The sequence below is a fragment of the Bombus bifarius genome, unplaced genomic scaffold, assembly GCF_011952205.1.
Source record: "Bombus bifarius isolate JDL3187 unplaced genomic scaffold, Bbif_JDL3187 scf7180000007973, whole genome shotgun sequence".
Lineage (NCBI taxonomy): Eukaryota > Metazoa > Arthropoda > Insecta > Hymenoptera > Apidae > Bombus > Bombus bifarius.
This window is the reverse complement of record NW_022884359.1, coordinates 3237289-3263382: the sequence shown is the minus strand read 5'-3', so window position 1 is coordinate 3263382 and position 26094 is coordinate 3237289. Positions and strand designations below refer to the sequence as shown.

At 34.5% G+C, this 26094-nt stretch overlaps 4 protein-coding genes across 18 annotated transcripts; 1 reads left to right on the top strand and 3 right to left on the bottom strand.

Annotated features, from left to right (window-relative positions):
* Nucleotides 1-1162: 1162 nt before the first annotated feature.
* LOC117216674 (oxysterol-binding protein 1) lies at nt 1163-15508 on the bottom strand. 11 transcript variants are annotated; one of them, XM_033463589.1, is made up of 12 exons: nt 15360-15508; nt 14119-14280; nt 12108-12173; nt 9158-9363; nt 6659-6909; nt 6125-6317; nt 4280-4560; nt 3953-4188; nt 3599-3875; nt 3134-3513; nt 2830-3050; nt 1163-2740 (listed from the first exon to the last, which is right to left on the bottom strand). In XM_033463589.1, the coding sequence occupies exons 2-12, from the start codon at nt 14244-14246 to the stop codon at nt 2598-2600; spliced, it is 2382 nt and encodes a 793-aa protein (XP_033319480.1). In that variant the 5' UTR covers nt 14247-14280; nt 15360-15508; the 3' UTR covers nt 1163-2597. The 11 variants fall into 11 exon arrangements, with proteins under 11 accessions (XP_033319480.1, XP_033319483.1, XP_033319475.1 ...); XM_033463592.1 differs by lacking the exon at nt 15360-15508 and adding an exon at nt 15225-15239; XM_033463584.1 differs by lacking the exon at nt 15360-15508 and adding an exon at nt 15086-15218.
* Nucleotides 12180-14106, bottom strand: LOC117216680. The gene is made up of 2 exons (XM_033463601.1): nt 12775-14106; nt 12180-12706 (listed from the first exon to the last, which is right to left on the bottom strand). The coding sequence occupies exons 1-2, from the start codon at nt 12933-12935 to the stop codon at nt 12472-12474; spliced, it is 396 nt and encodes a 131-aa protein (XP_033319492.1). The 5' UTR covers nt 12936-14106; the 3' UTR covers nt 12180-12471.
* Nucleotides 15509-16338: 830 nt separating the features above from the next.
* LOC117215904 (signal peptide peptidase-like 3) lies at nt 16339-20139 on the top strand. Of its 4 annotated transcripts, none has more exons than XM_033462467.1 (7): nt 16339-16755; nt 17326-17390; nt 17468-17616; nt 17728-18041; nt 18128-18471; nt 18540-18965; nt 19038-19106. In XM_033462467.1, exons 3-7 carry the CDS (start codon nt 17588-17590, stop codon nt 19104-19106), a joined length of 1182 nt encoding a protein of 393 aa, XP_033318358.1. In that variant the 5' UTR covers nt 16339-16755; nt 17326-17390; nt 17468-17587. The 4 variants fall into 4 exon arrangements, with proteins under 4 accessions (XP_033318358.1, XP_033318360.1, XP_033318365.1 ...); XM_033462469.1 differs by having other exon boundaries at nt 16347-16708; nt 19038-20139; XM_033462474.1 differs by lacking the exon at nt 16339-16755 and adding an exon at nt 16814-17242.
* A 1634-nt stretch (nt 20140-21773) lies between these two features.
* Nucleotides 21774-24923, bottom strand: LOC117215929 (calcium release-activated calcium channel protein 1-like). Of its 2 annotated transcripts, XM_033462495.1 has the most exons (3): nt 24593-24923; nt 23660-24498; nt 21774-23046 (listed from the first exon to the last, which is right to left on the bottom strand). In XM_033462495.1, the coding sequence occupies exons 2-3, from the start codon at nt 24227-24229 to the stop codon at nt 22555-22557; spliced, it is 1062 nt and encodes a 353-aa protein (XP_033318386.1). In that variant the 5' UTR covers nt 24230-24498; nt 24593-24923; the 3' UTR covers nt 21774-22554. The 2 variants fall into 2 exon arrangements, with proteins under 2 accessions (XP_033318386.1, XP_033318384.1); XM_033462493.1 differs by having other exon boundaries at nt 23660-24923.
* Nucleotides 24924-26094: the final 1171 nt, after the last annotated feature.

Sequence of the window (26094 nt, the reverse complement as noted above, 5' to 3'; positions counted from 1 at the left end):
GATGCGAAAAACGCGGAATAAAAGAGAAATTCTTTAACAAATACTTCGACCTTTTCCATCATACATGTTTCCATTTTTTTATTTAAAGTAATTTCAGTAATAAGCTCTTCTCATGTTTTACGAAAATTGATTTTATTTTTTATAACGGAAGTATAATAAAGGTCATGGATGTTAATGATTTCGCGCGCGTCAGAATGAAAAGCAAACTATAAAACGAAGCAGAATAACATTCCAATGTATTCCATTATAGCATGCGAGATATCAAACGACGGCTTTTGGTAATGGTAGGTAAATGGACCGATCGTTGGATAGTAATGAAATATTCAATGCTAGATATTACCCGTTCAAGATCGTATTTAATTTGTTACAATAAGTCAATACAATTTGTTTGATGGAACAAAAAGAAAACTACAGTTATTTATCGTATAAATAATTGCACCATATCCTTTTTTGTGCGACCAACGGGTATTACATAGGAGATGCCAAAAGGCAATTATGTGAATGCTACGAAGATATTTTCTCGATTTTTTGTAGCGAAGCATTTTGTATTTATCGTTCCACACGAATAGCTAATGTACAAGCACTATATAATTCAAACATCTGTTCTATCCGTCTTATTGTATTTTCTTTAAATTATTTATTTTTATAGTTAATTTGTATTTATATGTATACAGATATATCCGATTATAATCAACTATTAAAATTATAATACAGCCAAATACTTAATTATAACAATCATTGTAGACATTGGTTGCAAGCTAGATGTTCCGTTGAATGCGATCCTATACAGACTGAAATATATAGTTGTCAATATACAAATACTATGAACGGAACAACTGTATGATGTGCTCATAAGAGGGATATACAATGGGTTTTATTAATTATCATATGTACATACGAGCATACATACATACATGCACACATACGTACGTACGTACATACACACATACACACATACATACATACAGACAAACATACATACATACATACGTACGTACGTACGTACACAATCGCTCGCGCAGTTTGTACCTGTGTATGGATGTGTGCGTGTCTACATAATGTAGCTTGGAAAAAGGACCTGGGCTTTTAATGAATGTTAATGCTCTGAGTTGAAGCGTTCCCTTAAAAAAGAAGTGAGAAAGAGAAAAGAACTTACTACAACTTATGAGCCTTTAGTGTGACTTTATATTCTCCTTACACTCTTCCCGTAATAATATTGATTATGTTTTGTAACATTAGCTCGACGGAGTGTATAGTAATTAGGCTGGTTAGGTAACCAGTCAATATTTTGTGGAACATTCAAGAGTCTACCTCTGCATGGTAAAATGCAGAATTTTGGAAGCATACTCATTTATACCATCTGCTTCTTCTTTCTTATTTTCACCGTATGTTAAATAGTAACAAATACGCCATTCGAGTAAATCACCGAGATGATGTTTCAACATAGTGAGTTCTCTCATTGCTACGATCACTTTATCCGCAGGAACATTTCTTTTCGTAGCGGTTACAGATTGTCGTATCAACGTAAACGAATGCCACCTCTTATCCAGTTTTTGTGCAAAGGCTAAGACGAGGCAGTCGAATGAACAGTCTGGCCGCACCACACGTATAAATAACCAATATCGTAAAAACATGTTTACCTATTAATATCTACTTTAAATAATTCAATAAGGCTTTAGTTACATTCAACGCGATTATTTCTTACTTATAATTTACTCAGCAATACTATTAAAAATTTAATTTCAATTAATTTTTTTTAAATATCTTCAGCATCGCGTCAAGCATCAAAAATACATTTTACAGTCTATGTAAGTACTTTCCGCGATGGATACGTGATAACCATGTTATCAGAAAGTTATGGAAATTTTCCGAAATTGCTATTACGATCGGCTTCTTAGAACTTATGAATTCAGTTCCATTTTTTAAAAAAAGAGAAATTTAAATATATCTAAATTTGTTTAAAACAAATTATGAATACTGTAATTGCATTAAGCGGGTTCTCGTATTCAAACTTAAACTCCCAATAACTATAGTTTTAATTTCTAATATATTATTAATGTTCTCGTAATAAAAATTATCATTGTTATTGCTATATCAGTTATGAACTGAATTAACAAAATTTTCGCGCATTATTTGCTTATCATCGTATCTGAATTTCTCGTGAATGTATTATGACACATTTAGCTTAATAATGGAACCTAATAAGAAATACAGGAAATTTTTAAGCCTATACAAACATTGTATGCAAAGCGCTAATTGGGCCATATGGATAGTATATGATAATGTTCTTGGTTGTTTAGAAAAGTGGACAAAAGAGAGGGATGCAGCGGCAATATGAACAGACAAAAGGATGTGTAGGAGAATGGAAATAATGATACACTACAAAACGCTCATTTCATGTGTTAGAATGCCAACTTCGACCAGTTCATTGGAAGAAATAACGACTATGCCATGTCCTCTAACAACCCGATTATATCATATCAGCATTTTTTTTCAGAAGCAGTGATTTCTAAATCGGCTATCTTCGCGTAAAACAAATTCAAACATTTCTGCATTGTATATTGGCGGTCACAATATTGATATAATTATATAGTAAGCTAAAATATGTTTGGACATCGTGACCAATCACCTTTACTCTTACATTCCCAGTATTCACCACCGTATACGTAGCACAGACTGTCCGTGTAAGGATCCTGCTCTTTCTTAAACCATAAAGGTTCGTAAGTTTCATATGGTAAACCTAATATAAATTAAATTTTCAATTATAAAATATCTCAATATTAAATAATTCTACCTTAAATTATTTTAGAAAATATATTTTTAGAATACCTTGAACGGCCGCTTTTTCAGCTTCGTGTTCCCTTGCACGTCGAACAGCTCTTTGTTTTTCTTCTAATCGAAGTTTTTCCGCATTCGCTTTGTCCCATTCACCATTTTCCATTAATCTTTGATCAGGCCTAAATCGAGAATCTGTTGGAGCTATACCTTCCTCAGGCTCATTAAGTTGACACGCTAATTCGGTGAAATTATAATACTTTTCGCTATCTTCACTGTGATAGTAGAAATATTATAATGCATAAAAATGTATCAGCTTTCTTCTTTAACATAAACCTTAATTTAATAAAATACTTACGATGGCATACGACGCTTCCAAGCGAGTATGTAAGGCCCTGTTTTGTATACTGGATTGTCTGGTGTACCAGACGTACTGATAACAGGAGCGATTTCTATCTTCGAGTCCCACGTACCTTGTACTACCCATTTAACTTCATTACTTGAGTTCATGACTACCCCTTTTACTTTACGCTGACTATCTCTCGAAAAGTATGAATAGGGCGTGTATTTCAAATGGCACTTGATACCTTGTTTGTGATTTACAATATCTGTATCACCACTTTGATCAACCCATAATTTTCCTACTATAATATTGTGTACCGTAGTAGTAACTTTTCGCCACGTGTAGTGATGTGTACCACCTTCCATTTCAAGATGAGCAGTTCCTAATGGTATTACCTATTGAGCCATAACGGGATTAAATGTTGAACGTTTGTTTACAATATTAGAAAAGGTTGCTTCTTTAGTGATTTATAAAGAATACCTGGAGGTATTTCCCACGGAATTTAGATGCCATAGTAAACTCTTGCCAACAACGCCACTTTCGGCCTTCGCAATGTTGCGCTAACATTGGAGGGTGATGAGATACTTGTTCTGAAATCGCACGCCATCCTAGATCATCAATTCGATCGCACTCATACGTTTCACCTAATAAAGGATTAAAAGGCTTGCCAGTTCTGGAAGCAGTTGTGGAATAACTAGATATGGTAAATGCAGCAACATAAGCCATTTGTTCATAGCCATCTGTACATTCTGCTGCCCTGTATGAGATCAAAATAGATATTTTTTCTTTTTTTTTATACACAATAAAATAAATAAAAATTGAGACAAAATATACCTGTCAAGAATATCTGCATATTCATAATCTTCTGTAAGTCGCTGAAGCATACTAAGCGGCTCAGAAAAATTGACAGGCATTGGAATTTTTGACAAATCTTTGCCAATGCAATTTTTCATAATACTCCATAAATTTAATGGATAATTTGGTTTCTCAGGTACTCTAGTTCTCCGTTTTTGTTTAAGACCTGTTACCCCGGTGCTGCCACTGCTGCCATTGTTAGACTCCCAATTTGTCTGATACAAAATGAATGAAATTACATAAATATAAATGAAAAGTCAATTTAATTAAAATTTGATAATCAAATGGTAAGCAAAATTCACTTACATTGTCCAGATTGTTAGTATTTGCAGCAGTGGTAGGAGTTACTACTGTAGAATCGGTCACAATGCGAAAGGAATTTGTGGTAGCTGTATCTGACAAAGGCAAAGGTGTCTGATCTCCTTCTGAACTAGAGCCATCGTCACTACCTTGAGAATCAGTTCGATCTCTTGAATTATTCGCTTGGACACCGGGTATACTCAAAGTAAAAGTATCAGATTCTTGTGCATCATAAAACTCAACATTATCTTCTTCGTCTTCTGATGGGGAAGTTGTGACTGTTGTATCTACAAAGATAACCAAAATTTTGCTTAGTTTGACTGAATGGTTAATTAAATAAGTAGCGGTAAACGTATATATGCAAAGCTAAATGAGATTTAGTCAATCAATAAAACAGAGAGAGAGTTATTCAATTACAATCTTACAGTAAACTTTATAATTGAAAATGGAGATAAACCTTTATATATCATGACTCATATTCCTTGTTAGAATTAGAGATAAAACGCGAATACATAAACATAAAATACAATTAAAGCTATTATTAAGATTACGCAATGGAACACATTTCGCGCCAACGAAAAGTGTAACACAAAGTGAGAAATTTATTGAACCTATATAACCGCGCATGCCACTGCTCAAATTTATTTCACTTTACTTCTCTGCTTTGAAATAATTCTTCAACCCCTCCCCTGTTCTTATTATTTGTATCACTCCCCTTCCTAACCGATTGAATCGTGGTATGACAACTGGCTGTTGCCATTAAGTTGTACCGTCCTCTACCCCCTCCAAACTCGGTCCACACCTGCAGTACTGGTTAAAGTAACGAATAATGAATCACTAAAGATGCTCGTACACTGTGATTTTTTTTATAGGCAACTATAATGTACCACCCATTAGGTTATGCTACGTTCGAGAATAAGTTCGGCGCTCTTATATATTTTGGCCCTTGCTATCAATTTGATTGAAGCTGCGGACCGTTCTAAACCCGTTGATGATAAACTTCTTCCCTTCGCCCCGTTTAACTATCAGTTTAGCATCTTTCCACTGATCCTCTCGTCGCACAATCGTCGATGATTTCGACGCTCGATTCAGCTTTATCACATCGAATTTAATGGTAAAGTCGCGAAAAAAAGCTGTCAAAAAAATATTCACACAAAACGGAAATTTGCAAGGCCATCTGAGTCTGATGAAGTACTAAACTTGGGAGAAATGAAAGCACACCCGTGCATGTGTATATTATGTATATATATCTCTAGATGTATATATATATATGTACATATAAGCCTTGTATACATTACTGTAATATGCCATACAATATATGTAGTAGAATATAGAATGTACTGCACGTCTTGCATGCATAGACTTTAGGCCGCGTAAGTCGCGACACCGTTCAAAGCAAATAGAGTTTCACGACTGCCATCTGGTTAAAGAACGATAAGGCACTCGAAGGCGCGAAAAATCAAATTCACGTGCTACACAGCTAAGCGTATGATCAAACAGTCGGTATATTAAGTAAGGTGAAACTATGCAGCTGTGCACTATTATCTAATGAATACAGCATCTCACACTCGGTAGATACACACTTATGTGACCATGTGTATTTAACATACATTTCTATTAGAATCTCAGGTCAATGTTACAGAGTTAAAAGGCCTATAGCACAATCAGAGTATTGTGTTGCGTACAATGTACAAAGGTAAAAGCTCGGCACAGTGTGGAAAATGAACGAACACTCGAGTCCGTCTTTCTTAGCATCGTTACACGCAACGACTGTTCGCAAACGCAACACTTGCATCAAAATATTAATTACAGCATTAGCAATTGCGTTAATATAAAAAAAGAAATTATTACGCGAAGCTCTGTGTCCCCCTGCTGGAGCTGCCGAGGGTAGGGCATGTTGCGCAGCCTCTTCCAAGTGAGAATGTTGCCTGGCCAATTGCTCGACCATTTTTTCTATTCTCACTTTCTGGTCACGCTCGTGCTGCAGCATCTTCTTCCATTTTGGTTCCTGCTGCTGCGCTAGTTGCAAGTAGTCGTGACTTGCCTGAAATCAGAATTAGTTCTCTATGTGACTTTATAAATATACATATACTTCCAAAATCAATATCTTTAATATAATATTCAGATTTTTATAACTTTATAAATTTAATGGAAATAGAAATAAATATTTGGTTGTATTCTATAAATCAATAACATAAGCAACTACACTAATAAATTAAAAACTGTTTAGAAATATTAATTAGCACATAAGAAGGAGTCTTTTGAACCTAATATTTAGCGACAAAGCTGCACGGTTGCTACGCGCAGCGAATGAGCTAATTTTATACATCGTTGGCCAGAAATTTTCATCTGTATATTAGTCTTAACGATGGCCTTTCAACTTACATTAACCATAGCACCGGCCGCGATGCGAAAGAGCGTGGCTCGTTCACTGACTGTCTTGACTTTCGCAGCTAGCTCAGGCGACGGGGGCTCCAACGTTTCGAGCTCGTTTAAAACTCGCTGAAGCATAGTCCCTTTCTTTATCAGTAAATCATTACAGGCCTGCAAGTTTTCTAAGCGCTGCGATAAGTCCTTTACAGTAACTTGTTCTGGTTTTTGGCTATCATTATCCTGAAATTCTTCCTCCTCTTCTTCTGAAACAAATTTTACTTTACATAACGTAACTGTTTTAACGTCCTCTAAGAGCAATTTAACTCTCATTCAACTCAATATTTTATTAAAGACAACGGAGAATCTTTTATTGTCTATGATACTTCAACAAAAGAGAACGTGACTATAATTCAATATCGTCTTCTACAATTACATATGATTCAATATCATTTATTAAATTGCGAAATCAATTTCTTTTGAGTTAAAGGATGAAGATAAAATAGATAGACAAAGATATCTGTGTACAAATATATAAGTATTTGAATGTATTATCTATTAATGAAAAGGAAATGTTGTGTAACAACAGAGATCGATAACAAAGGAAAACACAAGTAAATGTAGTTGTAAATGTGGATCAAGACGTGTTTGCTTTTCTTTTCGTTTCGCTTATCATCCAGACTTCCCCGTGCGTTATCTTTTATTGAAATGCTTTATTTGTGTAGAAAAAATTAAGTATTCAAGAAAGCAAATTTATAAATTTATAATAATACAATTTCAATGGAGATACCAATTATTATGCTCTAAAGATTGATGATCTTTTTAGTAATATTATAAATTGTATGGTAGGAATGATCATTATATCATTGGTATATTAAGAATATTTAGCAAATAACTTGTAAAATTCACAACTGCAAAAAGTGAAATTCATTATAAAAGTGAAATATTATGATCAGTATTCCATTTTGAATATTTATGCATTCTGTGCATTTTTAAGTATTCCACAGACGCATAAAAATTCCGCAGTCTAACCGTTAGCTAACAGATACTGCAGGGACGACCAGTTTCCATAAAGAATATTTGAGCGTATCCTTAAATGTTTTAGATAAAAAAAAATAGCATTGAAAAAATATAAATCTACTTTATGTCTAATTCTAAATTACAATTAAGATTTTCACGATTACATAATTGTATCTCGCGTCGATTAAATCGTCATTTATCTTCGTGAAAAACTACCAGGCTGTCAATTGCGTAAATGTTAGAAGAGTTACTATGGACAATTGCCTTTAATGCTATTTCATACGGTTCGCAAACTGTTAATAGATTCATTGATTCTTCAAATAGCAAATGTTTCCTACTCAGTATCAGTAGCCAGTAAATCATAAGAGAGAAAAAATCAGTCGGAATCATGCGACTCTAAATCAAAATCGTGCATCGTCTATCAAAGTTATATATAATTACTCGATTATATATTGACGATCGACCGATATCGTCTGCAAACCTAATATTCGCAATAAGAGACACCTACTGTTCAATCAGTCTAATAAATACGACCATCGTCGTCCTTTAACGATTAAAATTAGATTTCCTGTGGAATTCAAAGTTAAAGAGAGCGTGATAAATTCCATTTTTAGAAATAACGAAGTCACTTCTCTTTTCAGACGACTGAGCTTCTTCATTTCCTCGTTTGTTAGAAGATCAAGACGGAGAACTGTTTTGAAGAGTGTTTACAGCCCCATGAATCGTTCGTTTACAGAAATGAAAAGCGGCGTTGTTGCTAACATTACTTAAACTACATTTCTGCATAATTTGACATTTTTCAGCTGCTGAACTTTCCCTGTTAGTTCCAAGTTCCAGCCCAATTTAGCCCTTTTTCAGTTACAGTAACTTGCAAAAATATTTAAACAATTACAACAATTTTTTTACAAATAAATTATGCGTATCTAATTATGTACGAATAAATTATGCAGAAAACGTCTTGAAATTTCCTTCACACCGCAATAAAATACGACTATCATGATTGTAGCGATAAATTGTACGTAGAAATGTACACATAAGTTACAAAGAACTCAATGTTTTGCAGAGATCGCAAAAGTATTTAAACATTCAATTATCCAGTATATTCATAAGCCTGAATGTTCAGTGAGACTATCTTTAACACTTATTGTACAATGGCTATTCATACCGTGTACCAACTATTTACTGAATTTATGTTTGCAATAGATGTCTTGCAACTTCTATATACATTACCAGATCGGTTTCAAATTTTACCACTATAATTATAATAGTAATATTTCATTACAGTATTAACGAGATTCCAAAATGTGTCGTATACAATTTTCTCTGATAAGTGTTGAAATATTTTGACGAGCTACTGTAGATACATAATCGACAAAGATTGACGATTGATTCTCTCTCTCCTCCTGACCCTCTCTCTCTCTCTCTCTCTCTCTCTCTCTCTCTCTCTCTGGTGAACGCCTGATAGAAAATGGATGATATTTCGTTGATACAGACCAGATTCCATCGCCTGGATGGCCTTGGCCTTCGCCAACTCGAGGGCCGTGACCCATTGCTGACGTTCTACCTCTGTCGCCGCCTTGATATGGAAGGTTTGCGTGCCACCGTTGCTCACAACGAACGTGCAAGCGTCGACGGTGTGTATTAAGGCCCCATGCAAGGATATCGTGCCGCGGCACGTGTGCGACATCTCCGTGGGATTTCTAAACAGAGAAGGAAAATAGCGACAGTTCCCCGGACATATTCTTCAATCGATTGAGAACCGAATGACACAGAGAAAGACAGACGTGAGTTTGCAAAATTAGTCCGTTTGCTGCGTCTAATGCAAGCCTGAGGTTTATCCAAGCCAAAAATAAAACACTTTTGATTCGCCCCAGAAATGATTACACGTAATTAGATTATACGCAGGCACGAGGTTGTACATGTTACCGTGAAAGTAATTAATCCTTCCGACTCTCTCTCTCTCTCTCTCTCTCTCTCTCTCTCTCTCATTCTCTGTCTATCTCGGAAAACTTGGTCCTGTCTTGAGCAAAAATTTAGATCTGTTACAATAAATAAGATAATCAAATAATTTGTAGCTTATGAGATTTACTTTTGTAACGTTGTACCTTTTTAATTATCAACTTGCGACTTGTCAAATTTTAATAATAATATTAGTTCAACTGTACAAGAAGGCTCTGATATTTGTTCAGTTAGACGCGTGATCGTTTTACTGTGAACTTCAGCTGAAACGAGGCGACAGAGTACGCTTGACTCTACAGTAACACGAAACTTGTACAAATAAAATCTCTTTAGTCAGGTTGGTGTATATAAAATTTGGTTTCTTCGAAATTAGACTTTAATAGGCCAGTAAATCTAGTTTATGGCCTTATTGAGGTTTTATTTGAACAAAGGAAATTTTATATCCACCAACCTCATCTTACTAAAATTCCACTATTAACGCAAACATTTCTTTCGTTCGCTAGGTTCTATCTGATGACTAACCGTAACTCCTTGCAGGGATTCTATGAAACCGCAAGAGATTTCTATAGAACCATGCTATGGGACCATCTATCTATTATATAGAATTATTAAACTAGATACTTTCACCGTAACATGTACAGCGTAGCAAACGAGATGAACACACGACAGTCTGTGTTAATCTGTGGCACTATAGTGTGAATACTCAAAGAGCTTTGAAAACGAAGTTCGTGTAAATAAAATTAGTAGGAGGTCGATTAACTCTTTTTCCAAGCAGTCCCATTACCATTTGTCCGACTATGACACCACCATATTTTCTTACACACAATCTACAAAAAAAGGAACCCAATGGTGTAATTTGTGTGAAGAGAAAACAAAAAGGAGTACAGGAAAAAAAAAATAAAGAAAGAAAGAATGTACAATGCTCAATAGCCGGCCTGATGATTGAAAGAAGGGGAACAGATAGCTCGCGGATCATGTCATGCACTTTAGGGTCAGTGGAATTAAATCTAACACGCAAGGGATCGAGACTTTGTACACGATGAAAGAATAATCATACTCATGCTAACGCGTTCAGAAATTATTATTGCATATTGTCCGCATAGACCACAGGCATTCGCGCAAAATTTGTTTCTTCTGGTTTTTTGATTTTCTTCCTCCTTCCACCTATTATGATAAAAATTTGTAGAACTCGTCATTGTATTTCGAAACTATTTGACAGTAAGTAAGTAATCTTAACTATGTGTTTTACTGCAGTGTGAGGTACATGTACTTATGTGATTCAAATCTATCGATTGTAGAGGATTCGTATGTGTATTCGATGGGCGAGGGAAGTGCGGGTATATAAAACGTACGAACATAAATTGTGCGCATAAGTAAAACATCGAAAAGGCAGAACAAGGAATAAAAAATACATATCCATAAAAATAATCGCATCTCATCGTTTTATTGTCGTTCTGTTGCACATTGTTCCAAGCGTAACGAGTAAACGATTAGATAAAATGACTGGGCTAAACACAACAATCTAGTATAAATTGAGAGAAAATTAAAGTGCAAAGTGTATCTTGGAGGATCTGATATATGCTTTTACTGACCGATGATTTTAGACAATTGAACAGTTATCAATGTTATTAAATATTGGCATTTAAATAACAAGGCTACTCTTTTAAAAAAAAACTAAACTTACTTTGCTAATATTAAAGAAGATATTACATCAATAAAAGACTATTACGTCACTGTCTGAATATTACGGAACCAAAAGTAGTAGAATAGGAAGAATAAATTCTGCATACGTTATGTAAAACAGGGAATAAGTTGACCGAGGAAAATTCGCATTAAACGCGTCAATAAGAATTAATCAATGAAATAAATATTTGTTTCCTCTATTGAAACTATTCGACAAATTAAGATTATCGGTATTCCTTGATACCAGCTCATCTATTCGTGCTATAATTATTTCTTGGAACATTCCCAACGAGCCAGTAAAAGCTTTACACGGTCTGCAAAGACCTTCGGAATACCTCCTCAACAGAACTGGAACTATTAGACAATATAAAGCAGTGTGTGTGTTTTATATTTGTGTGTGGTAAACATGTATATATGCACGTATATATGTACACATAGAACATAAAAAATATACAAGTTTTACCACCTTTTTAGAGTAACTGAGATTTAATTAAGAAGAGAGGGGTGGACTGAGGAGAATCGGTCTGTAAAATTAGATCTATGATAAAAGGGTAAGAAATGGACAGGAAGCAAGTAAAATTATTAGGAATATTGACAATGTTGTATTAATAATACGTAGCTCAAATATATATATATATATATACATGTATATACACATATACATATACATATATATAACATGGCAAGGACTGTATAATGAAATGAAAATGAAAACTCGAACATCGTCTTTGTCTGTTTTAATTAAAAAGTTTGATTCAAAGAATAGTCAGGATATTTCGGTTTTTTCGATAATTTTACTTACTCGGAGGCTCTGCCAGCCTTCCGCTTGCGTCGTGTTGATATCTTTGGCCCCCCTGTTGGTTCAGCCCTAAACAGTCCATAAAACAAATAGACCCTATTCACATTGTGTAATATTGTATCGAAGCGATAATTTTTTTATCTGTTTCGAGAAAAAATTGTATCTCTGTCGCTGTTTATCCACGAATTTTCGCGATATAGCGATGTTCCTTTTCTTTCTTTCATATTTCGTTTCTTGATTACTTTCTCTCTCTCTCTCTCCCTCGCTCCTTCCCTCCCTCCCTCTCTCTCTCTCTCTCTCTCTCTCTCACTCTCTCATATACACACATACATTCACTTAGTCTCTTTTTCTTTCTATTCTCTCCTGTTTACATAGCAATATAGCCAACAGTGCAACCATCACGTTCGTGCGTTGCGTGTACACACTTTGTGCGAGAAGCAGTTTCACCGATCACGAAGTTCGAAAAATTCGTGTAAAAATAAAGTTGCAGGACATTCTGTTTTTGCAATTTGGAAAGGCGTTGCAAACTCAAATCACACAACTGTGCCAAGCGGAAAATTAAAAAATGTGGGCATTGCATGTTGTCAGGGAACGCGCATGTTCTAAATATAAAGAAATAGAATAGTGGAATCATCGACATATACGTTATACTCGTTTAGAACTATCTCACCTGTATCCACAACCGGTAACTGTGAGACCGGGGTGACCTAAGTTTCGTCCGCGAAAATAAAACGTTGCAACACTTTTTACGTGACTAACGATGGTTAAATAATGTTTAGCGATTTTTTTACTCTCCCACATAACTATATACAAAAGTAAACCAAAAATCATTCAACGTAAAGTTTCGCTGTACTGGAAAAAAAGAATAGTAAAAAGGCAAATATGCAATAAATCTTCTCTGATGCGTGTGATATATATAAGCGAGTATGTGTGTATGTGGGTGTATGTGTGTGTATATATATATATATACACACAAAAAATATGGTCCTTGCGACCAGCCACTCTTTCTTTCAATGCTTTTCAACCATTTTAACGTAGATCTCAATGTGTTCTGCGGCATGTACATGCTCAAGGATGTTGCTCAAACTAAAATGGATAAGTATGGAATATGTAAATATGAGTTTTGGACAAAATCATGATTAAGATTCAGTTAAATATACTTGGATAAACCATATCAATAATATCCATGATCCAGCCTTCACTGGCTGCTTACATACATGCAATTTCAAACTGTTAAATGTTTAGTATTGTATTTCACTTGTTGTGTTCTTAAATACCAACTGTTTAAGTCATTGACAGAATCACAAGCATGATCGAACACTATGTCAGATACGTAATCCAAAGCTGTTCCTTAAACTTTTCAATGCAAGATCTTTTTCTTTGAACCATAATTACACGATGACTTAGTGTCATATTTAAGTTGAAAATCAAATATTTGTACTTATAGCATTACATATATAATACACAAGATGAAAGCATACGCATGCGGCTGTAAACATGCATGTGTTTATAAGCATAACATTATGCTTATATGTTACATTTCATAGAAGTAATAGATTCATTCAAGAAATTTATAACTTTTCTTTGTTTAACTAGAAGTAAAACATTATAAACTAAACTCAATGTAGCTATATTTTCATCTAATATATATATGTAAATAATAAATACCTAATTAAGGTTATATAGCTATGACAGTAATCATTACAATTTCTTTTCAAATTTTACTCCGATATAAGATCAACTTGAAAGTGTGAGATTCTATTAGAAAATATACACACAGTGCTTTGGTAAGTATGTAATAATGAAAAAAAGGGAACAGCTCCGTATTGTATCCAAATAAATTTTGTCTGTCAATAATTGTTATTATGCTGTTGGAAACCACATCACGGGACTGGAACCCGTGTTAAAATAATCACGTTACGAATAGAAATCACATTGATTTTTGGCGTGATTGAACACGCGATTAAAAGTGAAGGTAAACTGAAATGAAAGTAACTGACACATAGAAAACTACCTGTAATACGACAGTAGGCCATTTGACAGGACGAACCATCTTCGTTGATAACCTTTTAAATAATTAGTCCATTTAAAGAGCCAGCCTTTCATCTCCTGTGTACCGTGTTGCGCCTTCGAGTCACCCATTTTTGTATATGTTGTGTGTTCGCACGTGTTTTTCCTGAAATTACAATGCACTCCAATATCTGCGTACACATCACCCGTATCGTACAGCCACCATTTTGGTATTTTTCCAGCCCACAGACTGTACGCTCTTAGATCGAAATTCGTACTTATACACTGTTTGTTAGTCGCAATAACACCAGCAGCGATACCAACAGACTCGAAGAACGTGCCTTAAAAGCACGGTATTTGGATATAGTATGGGTCTCTCCTTTTGCACAGCGTGGTAACCTGCCACGTTCCTTAGTGACGGCGCCTAACCTTTATTACCGAGTCACCTATATAATGTTCGTGTATACGAACACATACAAATTTGATTACGGGTAATCTGTGATTTTGCAAATTTCTTCGATTCGTTCTCCTTCTATCCTTCTCGTTATTTTTCATGAGAAAAGATCGTTTCAGTGTATCACAAACAAATATAATAATCGATAGCTTATGTGATCATAAAGAACCTTTACACGATGAATTTCGAGAGATAAATTATAATAAATGTTTTTGCAATATGTAGCATATGTTGTCTTTGTTTTCATAGCATTATTTGGACTACATCGAAACTAGGTTGTAAGTTAACGAAAAAAGTTACTAGTTGTTATCGAAACGAGAAAGATCGTATTGGGTCACTGTCATTCTTGACGTTTTCCTATTTGATCTTAAAACGAGAATTCTATACATGTCACATGTGTTAAAGTCATAGTCGACGATGCCAAAGTCAAACAATGGAACATACATATAATTATTTAACGTCATACGGATAGATTTATCACGCGACAGGAATCTAACGAAATTCTTTTTTTACGTACTTTTTAGAACGAACACGCCAACGAAAAGATATTCGTTCTGTCATTTGGCGAAATATGCGTACGTTCTGCTGGAGCGAATTGCCCGAAATGTCATGAAGAAGCACTCAGTACACTCTTCGATTAGATGTTTGATACTGACCATTATCTTCAAATGAAACCAAGCTCTTAATTTATCTGAGCAGATCACACGAGTAAGAAGTGTTCGAGTGCCTCTTCGTTTTACCGTACGAAGAGTATATTACGAATTTCGATGTATTAATAACTAGGTAGTCACCTCACGTATTCGTAGTGTATATATACGAAACACAGAAATGCGAAAACTTCAATCGACTACATGTATTAATCGTTTGATTCAGATAATTTAATGTTTCTTATTTCGATAAGGTTTAATAAGCAAAGTTATGAAAGATAGAGTTCAATGTTATTTTACTTTATCGATAATATGAAAACGAATACCAACGTTACCGACTCAACTCCCGTCATCCGTCATCAAAAACATGCTAAAATCATCACTGTAAATCACAGGGGACGCAAAAACCACTACTTCTTCTCAGTCGGTATTTTAGTACAAATGATACAAATTCTCTTAAGATATTACATACGTGTTATATTTAGTTTATGGTTGTAAATTTTAATTTCATTGAATCAAATCAAAATTTAAAATATTTCTTAATCCGTAATACAAGTCACCTTTCGAGTACCGTTCCCTTACTTCGCATATATATATATATATATATATATATATATATATATATATATATAATATATAATATAAAACAGTTTATGATATGCATATATATTTCCTCTTTGATATTTCTAATGAGAACTTATTTTTAAAATAAAGCTATTTTTAAGCATTTTTGTTAAGTGTTTTAAGATTCTCATAAATATAACTACCAATATAGTCAAAAATTTAATAAATAAAATGCTAAGTTGTATAGACATATAATTTTCTTACATACATTATCCCCAAGATTTATATGTATATAAATACATATGCTCTACTGACGTAATCTAAATTTTCTTGAAATTATGAAGCAAAAGGTAAAATGTACAATAAAAATCCCCGTTATAACTCAATACTTAAAAATTATTTCATTAATGTAAATTTACGACACTTTCCTTTAAATTAAATATACTCTGTAATTAAAGGGATATAATCATTCTTTCACTATATTATAATATACGAAATATATAACTATTACATAATGAAACACAGTTTCGTGCGCCGACTGTTGCATGTTTCAACGTGAAATTCATTATTGGCAGATAATATTAGAAATTCGTCGAAAATACCTTTTGTACATTTAAAAAAAAAAGTATTGCTTATTTAAAATAAACGAAACGGATGTACATGCTGCTTGCTACTGCCTTACTATTGCAGATATTAATTTGTTAAAGTTAATGCATTTCGAACACCCAGTAGAGAATCTTGACGCAGGTCTGCGCCTGTCAACCAACAGTTGACCTGTGTAGTTAACTGTGGTAGTTGACCGATCGCGCGCTAATATACTTTTCTCGTGTTTTCGTATTCTCTCGTGACTTTTACTCGTTATCACGGAAATCGTGAATATATGAGGTGATGAGAGAACGTACAAAAGGGCCAAACTTCGGACCGCCCAGGTGAGATGTCTGGGTCTCTAAAATATCGCGTCGAGACATAATCTAGGGTAAGGGAGTAGCAACCTCTTGGGGCCACAGCTAGTCACGTGACCCTTCTGTTTACCAAAATGGTGTACATCTATGTTTTACAAATAATTTTCATTTCTTTCTAATATTTGTTCCATTTACTTATGATACATTCAATGAAATGGCAGTGGAATTGCAGTAAACTTACTGCTAGCGTTAACATCTCGTAAAAGAGCAATTGTAGCTGATATTACACTTGCACCGTGTTTGGTTGTTACAAACGAGTGTAGCGAAAGTTTGAAAGTAGCTGTACGAAAGTGTCTTCCGCGTCTAATATCTCAGTGGTTTTTACTGATGGACGTAAATTATTCTGAGTTATTGCGAGCATTCCGAGCGCGTTTTCTCACGTTGCGATCACTGCCATATTAGTTACACGACTTTTCGAAAACTCATAAAACTCATTGACCTATTGAATTACTATTTTTTTTTTGCGTTCCCATTTTAGATGACTGGACTCCGTATCTTTATGTAATTAGCTTGGTAGTAATTTTGACTGTTTTATTTCGTCGTTTAATATCACTGATGTTGTATTTTTGTTTTATTTTTTAAAGGGGGTGACCGAAGTTACACAAGGCCTAATTTCATTACTGACAATGTTGAATGCACAGCGTTGCAGGTACAGCAGCTATGTATTATATGTATTTCTGTTTTGGAGATTTTTATGTTGTAGATGTTAACGCATTATATTTATAGTGATTACAGATGATCTCTGATGTAGGTTATTGCAGGCAGAAAGCACTTTCAAATAGGACATCTCAATGTCAGAAGGTGTCCTAGCATAGCGTTTCATGCTTTGGCCAGGCATTTTTAAAGATGGCCACGTATCAAATTGACTATCAGTGGTTAGTCTTACAATTAATATTTATTTTAGAATCAAAATATTATTGAGTAATAAACTAAGTAGTACTTGATTGAAGTTAATACTGGTGTTCAACAGTCATTTACCATTTTAGGGCTTATACCATAATGGATTCATCTAGGATATCCACTTTCCTAATATCAATTTTATTGATAGTCTATGGCAGTTTCCGATCTTTAAACATGGAACAGGAAGCTAGAGAAAGAGAAAAAGAAAAGGAACGTGATAATTTATTGACTGGAATTTTGAGTAACAGTAGCACAGCAAATGCAGATGGTGCTAATGGAAGAGTTCAAACACTAAATACAATGCATGCTCTTTGTCTACCTCTTGGTGCTTCCATTTCTCTACTCGTCATGTTTTTCTTTTTTGATAGCATGCAAATGCTTGTAGCAATCTGTACAGCCAGTAAGTTTCATAGAATGATAGATTTTATGATTATTATTATCATTCATATAAAAAACAGCATTTAATCAAGGACATTTATTTTGCAGTCGTAGCTGCAGTTGCGTTGGCATTTCTTCTTTTGCCCATGTGTCAATATATCATTAGACCATGTTCGGATGGTAATAAAATATCCTTTGGTGTTTGTGGAAGGTTTACTGGTGCAGAATTACTTTCATTTTCATTGAGTGTGAGTATAGTATGCATATGGGTACTGACTGGACATTGGCTACTCATGGACGCAATGGGTATGGGACTTTGTGTAGCATTCATTGCATTTATTCGATTACCTAGTCTAAAGGTATCCACCATACTCTTAACTGGATTACTCATTTATGATGTCTTCTGGGTTTTCTTTTCGTCTTATATATTCAGCACAAACGTAATGGTTAAGGTAAGTTTCAACAAATTTGCGATAAATGGACGTTTGTATTAAAGTGTTTTATGTATTATTATTTACAGGTAGCAACTAGACCAGCAGATAATCCAGTGAATCTTGTGGCTAGAAGGTTGCACTTAGGCGGTGTAGCAAGAGAAGCACCAAAACTTCCTTTACCTGGGAAATTAGTGTTTCCATCGATGCATCAAGCAGGACATTTTTCAATGTTAGGTCTTGGCGATGTTGTTATGCCAGGCCTGCTGCTTTGCTTCGTTTTACGATATGACGCGTACAAAAAGACTCAATTGTTGCCCGGTGGTTGTGAAACAGGACTTCCACCGCCACGACACATCAATCGCATTAGTTATTTTCATTGTTCACTCATCGGTTATTTTCTTGGTTTACTTACTGCTACTGTAAGCTCTGAGGTGTTCAAAGCTGCGCAACCTGCCTTATTGTACCTTGTGCCCTTTACTTTATTGCCATTGCTCACAATGGCATATTTGAAGGTACTTTTACATAGTACTTCTAATTTCTTTTTATGCAAACGACGTAAATTGTAACGAATGTGATATTTACAGGGAGATTTACGTCGAATGTGGAGCGAACCATTCATATCTCAACAACCTTCCAAACACATGGAAGTTTGACAACAGTCATGGGTTTGTGTATATTACACATTATGGGAGGAAAGCTACTAATAGAATCCCATTGTCACTTATCATAACGTCCTTATTTTTATCAATGTCATTTAATGTAAGTAATTTTTTTTACACATGCGTCTTTTAATGCCACAATGCAAATTACGATTTAATACATGGGAAACGTAAAGGTATACTACACTACGACATTGATTTAATATGATATTAAGAATACAATACAAATTACGACAAAGTTTTTTTATTAAAGTGATAGATAAAGCAATTTGCGGAAAGCATATTTAGAATACTGTCTATTATCAATATGTCATTGGTATTCATTTTGTGTCTTAAATTCGATGTTGAGTAAATAAATGAATTACGTCTAATAGATAAAGTAAATGGTAAAGTAATATACCGTTTACTAATTACTCTTTCATGGTTTAGTAAATACATAAAAACGTGTTCTGAAATTCACTTAAAAAAAACGGATAGGTATCTCTTTCTTTTTTTTAGTTTTACAATGGCTTTACTATACAAATTTTTAATATTTCATAATACACAATTTTTGTATTCCTTCTTTTTTACACTAAACCAATAACACATATACATATTAATAATTTTGCTATAACTCTGTTATAAATGTGTGTGATATTCTCTACGCAGAAAGGTTCTTTTTAATTTATTGTTCAATCAATATCAAACTAATTGTATGTAACGTGTAGTTATGGATAGAGTAATTTAATAATTATTCGACGATTTCCATGAAAATCTAGTGAACGTATGTGTGTAGGTTGTGACTTTCTTTTACTTGGAGCTAGCATTGAACAGAGCATTCTTTACACAAACGTGTATATAAATTTTGGTTTTTATAAACTTAAGAACAAAAATTTACAGTTCGTTATTAGGATAAACAGCAAGCATTTCAACTTGCCAAACATCTTGCTAACTTTGTACAGCACGATGTAAAATTGCAAACAATTTTTAGGGAAATGAAAAGTGGATGTTGTAGAATTTTATTGTCAACAAAAAAAAAAAAAAAAAATGAGAAAATTGCGTATTTGTGTCTTGATTTTCAAGGACTATTTCGTGATAAGAAAGAAGGATTTATGATGGAAAAATAGAGTGTTTTAACTAAGCTCTTGCTATGGATGGGCACCAGAAAGACTTTATATGTTTATTTAGAAACAAGACTGAAGGAGAGAGTAAATTGTATGAAAGCCAACATATTTAGAGGTCTTTCAAAAAGATATAATTAATCAATCTTTTTTGTTTAATTTTTCTCAATTTATAATACCATAGATTGATATGATATAACATAATATGATATATAATACAATATTACACAATGTGTCACAAAGTAAATTAATTGCTTTCATAATTCCTATTATTTACCGTAGATTACGAAGGAATCTAGAATCTAAAAAAAGTTAGTTGTTTACTGTTTGTTTTTATAATACTTTATTCATCACATTCTAAAGATTACGAACGAATTACATATATGTATATTTGAATTTTGGTCTGTGAATATATTTTATGGATAAGAATATTTTAAGGAAAGCGATACGTTTCTTAATCTGTAATGTAATTTGTTTTGCACCTAGAATGGTATAATATGATGATAGGTGCAGTATATCATTGGGTACAGAAATACAATATCTTGTACACCTGTATATTGAGATAGAAAGTAAACTCTAAACTGTAACGTGGACGAAGGAAAAAAGAAAAGAATATTATACTTGTAATCTTGTTCATTAGAAAAATTTCGATATTTCATTTTTCTTTTAAGTATTTTGTCCTTACTTTTATAAGGTTAATAGATTAATGTTAAATTAATATAGATTAATGTACAAACACTAATAATTCTAAACTTTAAAAAAAAGAACAAAAGATTATTTGCATATGTGATTGTTTTTATTTTTTTCTCTTGCTTGTGTTAACGTGGATGAAAGGAATTTAAGCAATTTATACGATATATTAAATATTACACTGATAAAAATACTCCTTTTTATACAATCTAATTAGTTTTTGTATAAAATTGTGATTCTTCCTATACTTTATTCGTTTACCTGTCCATAGCACAAGCAATTTATTCTCATTCATTACTCGTCTAGATGAAGTAATCTTTGGATGAGTCGTACAGAAGAAATATCTACATATTTCTCTCATAAGATATAAGGATATAAGTGACAAAGTATATTTTAACTACTTCCGTTGTAAACATAAAAGAAGAAGACTTCATAGATCATCCATAAACTGGATGCGTTTAACTCCGTTCTATTAAAGTTCAGAAAGCTTAAAACTCATTTTATGGTTTGTTCTTCTTTCTATTTCTTCTTTTTTTTTTCTACAATATAGGATTAATGTTTTCATAATGTACATTTTGAGTTCTTTTATTTCATTGAATGTACATACATACTATATTATGTTAATTCTATGCATTAATTTTGTATCATCAATTTTTCGTTCACTTTGTAATCAAAGATGCGATTTATTGAATAAAATTTTGTTTCAACAAATTTAAGTAGTTAGTTAAACATTTTAGTTAAAAAGAGAAAAAACCATGATGTATATCTTTATATAGAGATATCATGCAATAATAAAATGTGTTTCAATGCTTTCGTTAGTAGGGCTGCATCAATAAATTACTTTTTCATATAGGGAAATGATTGTATCATGTTCTTGCTTTAATTCTCTTCTTTAATTAGTATTGCTTTTTTTTGTACAAACAGAATTTAACGCATAACAATATAGAAAATATCGGTCGATAAGATTATAACTTAGTTTATGGCGAAAATGAAAGATGTGTAAAATTATATTTTTTTCTTTTTTATAAACTTACGTAACGAGCCACGTTTTAATTAACGAGAGTCTTCAAGTCTGATGGATTATTTATTTTGACTAGGATAACAAGTTTCAGAATGGGAAGCATGTACATAAATAACAGACTCGACTGTCCTTCAGTTTTCCCACAAACTAAGTGACAAAAAAATGACATATATTATATATATTATATATATACATATTAGTGATACGATGTATGAAATAAAAAGCAAGGTAAATGAGAAAAATACATTTAAAAGAAGAAATCGGGAATTATAAGTCATAAATAGAATATAATTAAATGCTAAAATAATATAGCTAATATACTTATAAGAGCACTTTGCTTGTACTGTTGCAATTCTCGACTTGCATGTGTACAGCTATGTACATTTTTATATATAATAAAAAAAACACGATCGCGCCTCGCGCGTGTTCGCGTTAAATAAGTAAAGTTATTGAATAAACTTACGTGTGTTCTTTTTTCATCACTGTTTACGTGTATTCGGATATATATCATTAAGTACAATTACGATACTACGGAATGAAACGCGAGTAAATAACGTACAGTCTGGGGCATATTTTAGGAGGCAAGGACTCAACGATCAATGAACGTCAATGGCAATCTTTTACAGAATCGTCATACGCTGCTCTGTCTCATCGTCACGTTATCTAAATTTCTCTTGATGCTCTCCAGCTCGTTCATATCAGATACCGAGGACTCGCATTTGTATACAACTAACGAATGATAGAAGTGAACGGCGAAGGCAATGAACACTATAAGGACCGGGATAACTATAATCGTACTGGCAGTGGCGGCTGTGAACGAGTAATCCCAGAATTTCACCCAGCACAGTATAGCCACCTCCACTAAGAACAGAAATAATCCTAACACCGTAGAAAATGCCCAAGCCAACTCGATGAAGCCGCGCATTCTCTCATGAGGAGATTCCGTGACAAGCCGAGATACCTGAAGTTTACTGATGGCCTCGATATTGGGCAATAAATACGTGCTTATCATTAAAGCAAAGATGTGTACTGATACTAAGACGGTTGTGCAAACAGCGAACATCACAAACAGCCACTCCGGCACCGCGGTTGGCTCATTTATTTGCAGCTCAACCATAGCTACCTGGAAAGATAAAAAAAAAAGCAAATGAAAGTTACATCGGATTTTATTATCGGCCAATAAAAACAAGTATCTTCCGAGAAATGTTGCTGTCAACTGATTTATACGATTTGTACGTGCGATTACAAATGAGATCACAGATTCGACGCTATTTGCGAAACCCATTGTAAAATCAATTATGTCTACGTCAAGCCGAGGTGTATTGTTAAAGAAAGTGATATTTGTCTTATGTAATCATAGACGAGACTGAAGATTACACGGAATTGTCGTCCACTTCTGTCTAATGATTTTCAGGAAACGTTGTGTAACCCGTCGTGGATTTTCTGATTATACAAACACAGATTTTCTTGAAATATTTACTCGCTAGAATGTTCAGTAACACGCATTTTGAAATTTGTTATAATGGAATTCCCCCTTCTGTCGCGAAAATTCACTGATTAAAATCAATACACGTTTCTGTTGTCGGATCGATATCTAATATTTGTGCGCATCGACAATTAGGATCATCAAGGGCCACGTGTGGACGGTTAATAGCGTAATTAATCACCACTGCGTAAACAGTCGTCCGAGGAATTTTAATAGACGATTATATACTACGACGAGATGTGATGCTCACCATAGCGAAACCGCTTAATAATTCTGACGTTGTTGCAGTTGCTTTCAATTTAGCTCTGCTCATGTGAAGTCTCCTCCATGAGAGACCCTCAGGACCATCTTGTTCTTCCGTCTGCTGTGAGGAAGATGTTGGAGGCACAGGTGGCCCCACACACGTACAACATGTGTATGGCATATTATTTACCGAGGTATGACTATTTGATAATGGGAAACTACCCATAGATCTCATATCTAAAGCTACATAACGACTATTCCTGTTCCTTGGCGATAGAACTAATTCACTCTGAGACGGGCATAAGGAGGAGTTCTTGGAGTAACAGGGATAACCGGATTCGCTCGCCTGTCTGGGCAAATAAGCCAGAGAAGTCGGCTTGATTCTTTGTGTACCGTAAGACAATTGGATGAGATCAATCTGAGTCGCTTTGCTTGATTTACTGGCTATTTCTTCGGTGCTCCTCTGGATGGAAACCGTGTTGCCCTTGCTATACCTCTCGCCCGATGTTTTTTCGTCCTGCATCAAAATACTGTTCCTGTTTGGAGACTCTTTTTCAGCTAGATTATTGTTCGGCATAATTTCTTATTTATCTCTCGTTTTCTGTTTCGCTAAACTCCCCGTATCGTCTGTTACAAATGCTGTTTGCCACCTCGTCGCAAAACCAAGTCAAAGAATCCTTACGCAGTTTTCACGAACGTCCATCGTTATCATTGTTTCCTTTCCAATGGATTGAGTCACAGCAACGTGCATACATTTACACAATCACCGCGCGACTACCGTGCATTTCAGTTCTTCCACCGCATTCCATATCTGTTGCCCGATCACCGCCGAATTTAGGATTCTTCCTGCAATCAGCGAATTAAACGAAACGTAGAGAGCCCATATCGAATCGAACGATCACTTGTCGATACCATACTATGTACTCTCACGACACTGAACTGTTAATTACATCCGTTCCGGGTGGCAGGCGCGCACACATTTCCCAAGACATTATTTAGAAAGCCATTAATGCGCAAACGGAGCGGTGCTCGTTTCGCAGGGCGAGCAGGACCAGGGAGCAAGCAGCCGTGAGTCTCTATGGTCGAATACATACTAATCGAAACGCGGCGGTTGCATCGCCGTTCAAGCACACATGACGTATTCGTCTGAATCATAACAATAGTATTAATTGCCTCGGAACCATATCGGCTACATAATAACCGGCTACACGGCCTTAACATACGTGAGCTCGCTCTGTGTCTTGTACGTCTCTACTTTCTCACGTGTCTCCACTGAGAGATGCGACTACGGGCAATGACGCTTGTTTTTTACCGTCGCAATGGTGATACGGTAAGCGAGGGAGTATCCGGCCAGGTATCGAGACGCCACCGTGTACCACCGGCACAACAATGTAATTAATCACGCCGCAAAAAGGGAAATCCCTCCTCGTAATTGTCACGTAGCGCGCAGTTGACCACTCATTTTATATCTTATTTTTAAATGGAAGTTTATTTGTCTCGATCATCAGGGTGATTTGTTTTCTGTTCAATCATCCTCTCCTTGACACAATTAAAAGTTATTCGACGTAGAGGCGTACATGTAAATAGTTCGAGTGATTTACAATTAGAAATATTGGTTCGTTCGAGCGATAATTAATTATATAACTCACTTTGGATATTTATATATAGCCGCGGTACGATCAAAGAATATACAAGAAAATCTTACGGTACTCGATTTTACTGTTAGAATTTTCCTATAACGAAAAAATATTTCAGAGGAATTTTAAAATTCGTTGGAATCAATTATATGAGATGTGCATTTTATGCTTGCAAATGGCACGACGTATATTTTTCGCGTGTTTGTATGCAGATAAGTGATGTATTATAAAAGTGGATTCACAGAAACGCGAGGCAACCGAGAATCACCGTGGAAAATCCACTTTCGATCCTGACTACACGGCGAAGGATGAGACGGGAACTTTATTTATGAAAGGCTATTCTTGAGGAAACGCATACGAACCGATACGATCGTCATTGAGTTGTGAACGAACGACAGCTGATATCAATCAGGCTACGAAGTGCATTAATTGTATTTTCAATTTCCATATTATTCAAATAAAAGGTCGTTTATACCAATTGACCATTTTACACAGTTCAAAATTATTCCATGGTTACTATGCATTTCTTTATTTGTATTCTGTGCAGCAGGTGAACGACGATGCAGGACAGGTTTCAAGGAGTCGTGCGTAAATTTGTGCCATCGACGATTTACAAGAAAAGTTTTATCTATTCATGGCCTCATTTGCATAATTGTACGCTCAAAGTTAGCGTGAACTAGACGAGCTGGAAAAACCTAATTGGATTATTTTTATTTTTTTCAAAAGGATCAATATATTTCTAAATATATTTTAAGAAATGATCATTGAATATATTTATTTGTCGATGAGGAAATAGTGTTTGTAA

Bases quoted from the DNA above. Each gene is read 5' to 3' on its own strand.
- LOC117216674 (XM_033463584.1), bottom strand. From the start codon at position 15,129: ATGACAGAACGAATATCTTTTCGTTGGCGTGTTCGTTCTAAAAA. The intron at 9,364-12,107 runs GTAAGTAAAATT...TTCTCTGTTTAG, and splicing joins AAGGCTGGCAGAGCCTCCGA to AAATCCCACGGAGATGTCGC. The intron at 3,051-3,133 runs GTAAGTATTTTA...CTACTATCACAG, and splicing joins TGGAAGCGTCGTATGCCATC to TGAAGATAGCGAAAAGTATT.
- LOC117215904 (XM_033462469.1), top strand. From the start codon at position 17,588: ATGGCCACGTATCAAATTGACTATCAGTG. The intron at 17,617-17,727 runs GTTAGTCTTACA...TTACCATTTTAG, and splicing joins TATCAAATTGACTATCAGTG to GGCTTATACCATAATGGATT. The intron at 18,966-19,037 runs GTACTTTTACAT...TGATATTTACAG, and splicing joins TCACAATGGCATATTTGAAG to GGAGATTTACGTCGAATGTG.
- LOC117215929 (XM_033462493.1), bottom strand. From the start codon at position 24,229: ATGCCGAACAATAATCTAGCTGAAAAAGAGTCTCCAAACAGGAACAGT. The intron at 23,047-23,659 runs GTGAGCATCACA...TTATCTTTCCAG, and splicing joins TATTAAGCGGTTTCGCTATG to GTAGCTATGGTTGAGCTGCA.
- LOC117216680 (XM_033463601.1), bottom strand. From the start codon at position 12,935: ATGATTTTTGGTTTACTTTTGTATATAGTTATGTGGGAGAGTAAAAAA. The intron at 12,707-12,774 runs GTGAGATAGTTC...CTTTATATTTAG, and splicing joins GTTACCGGTTGTGGATACAG to AACATGCGCGTTCCCTGACA.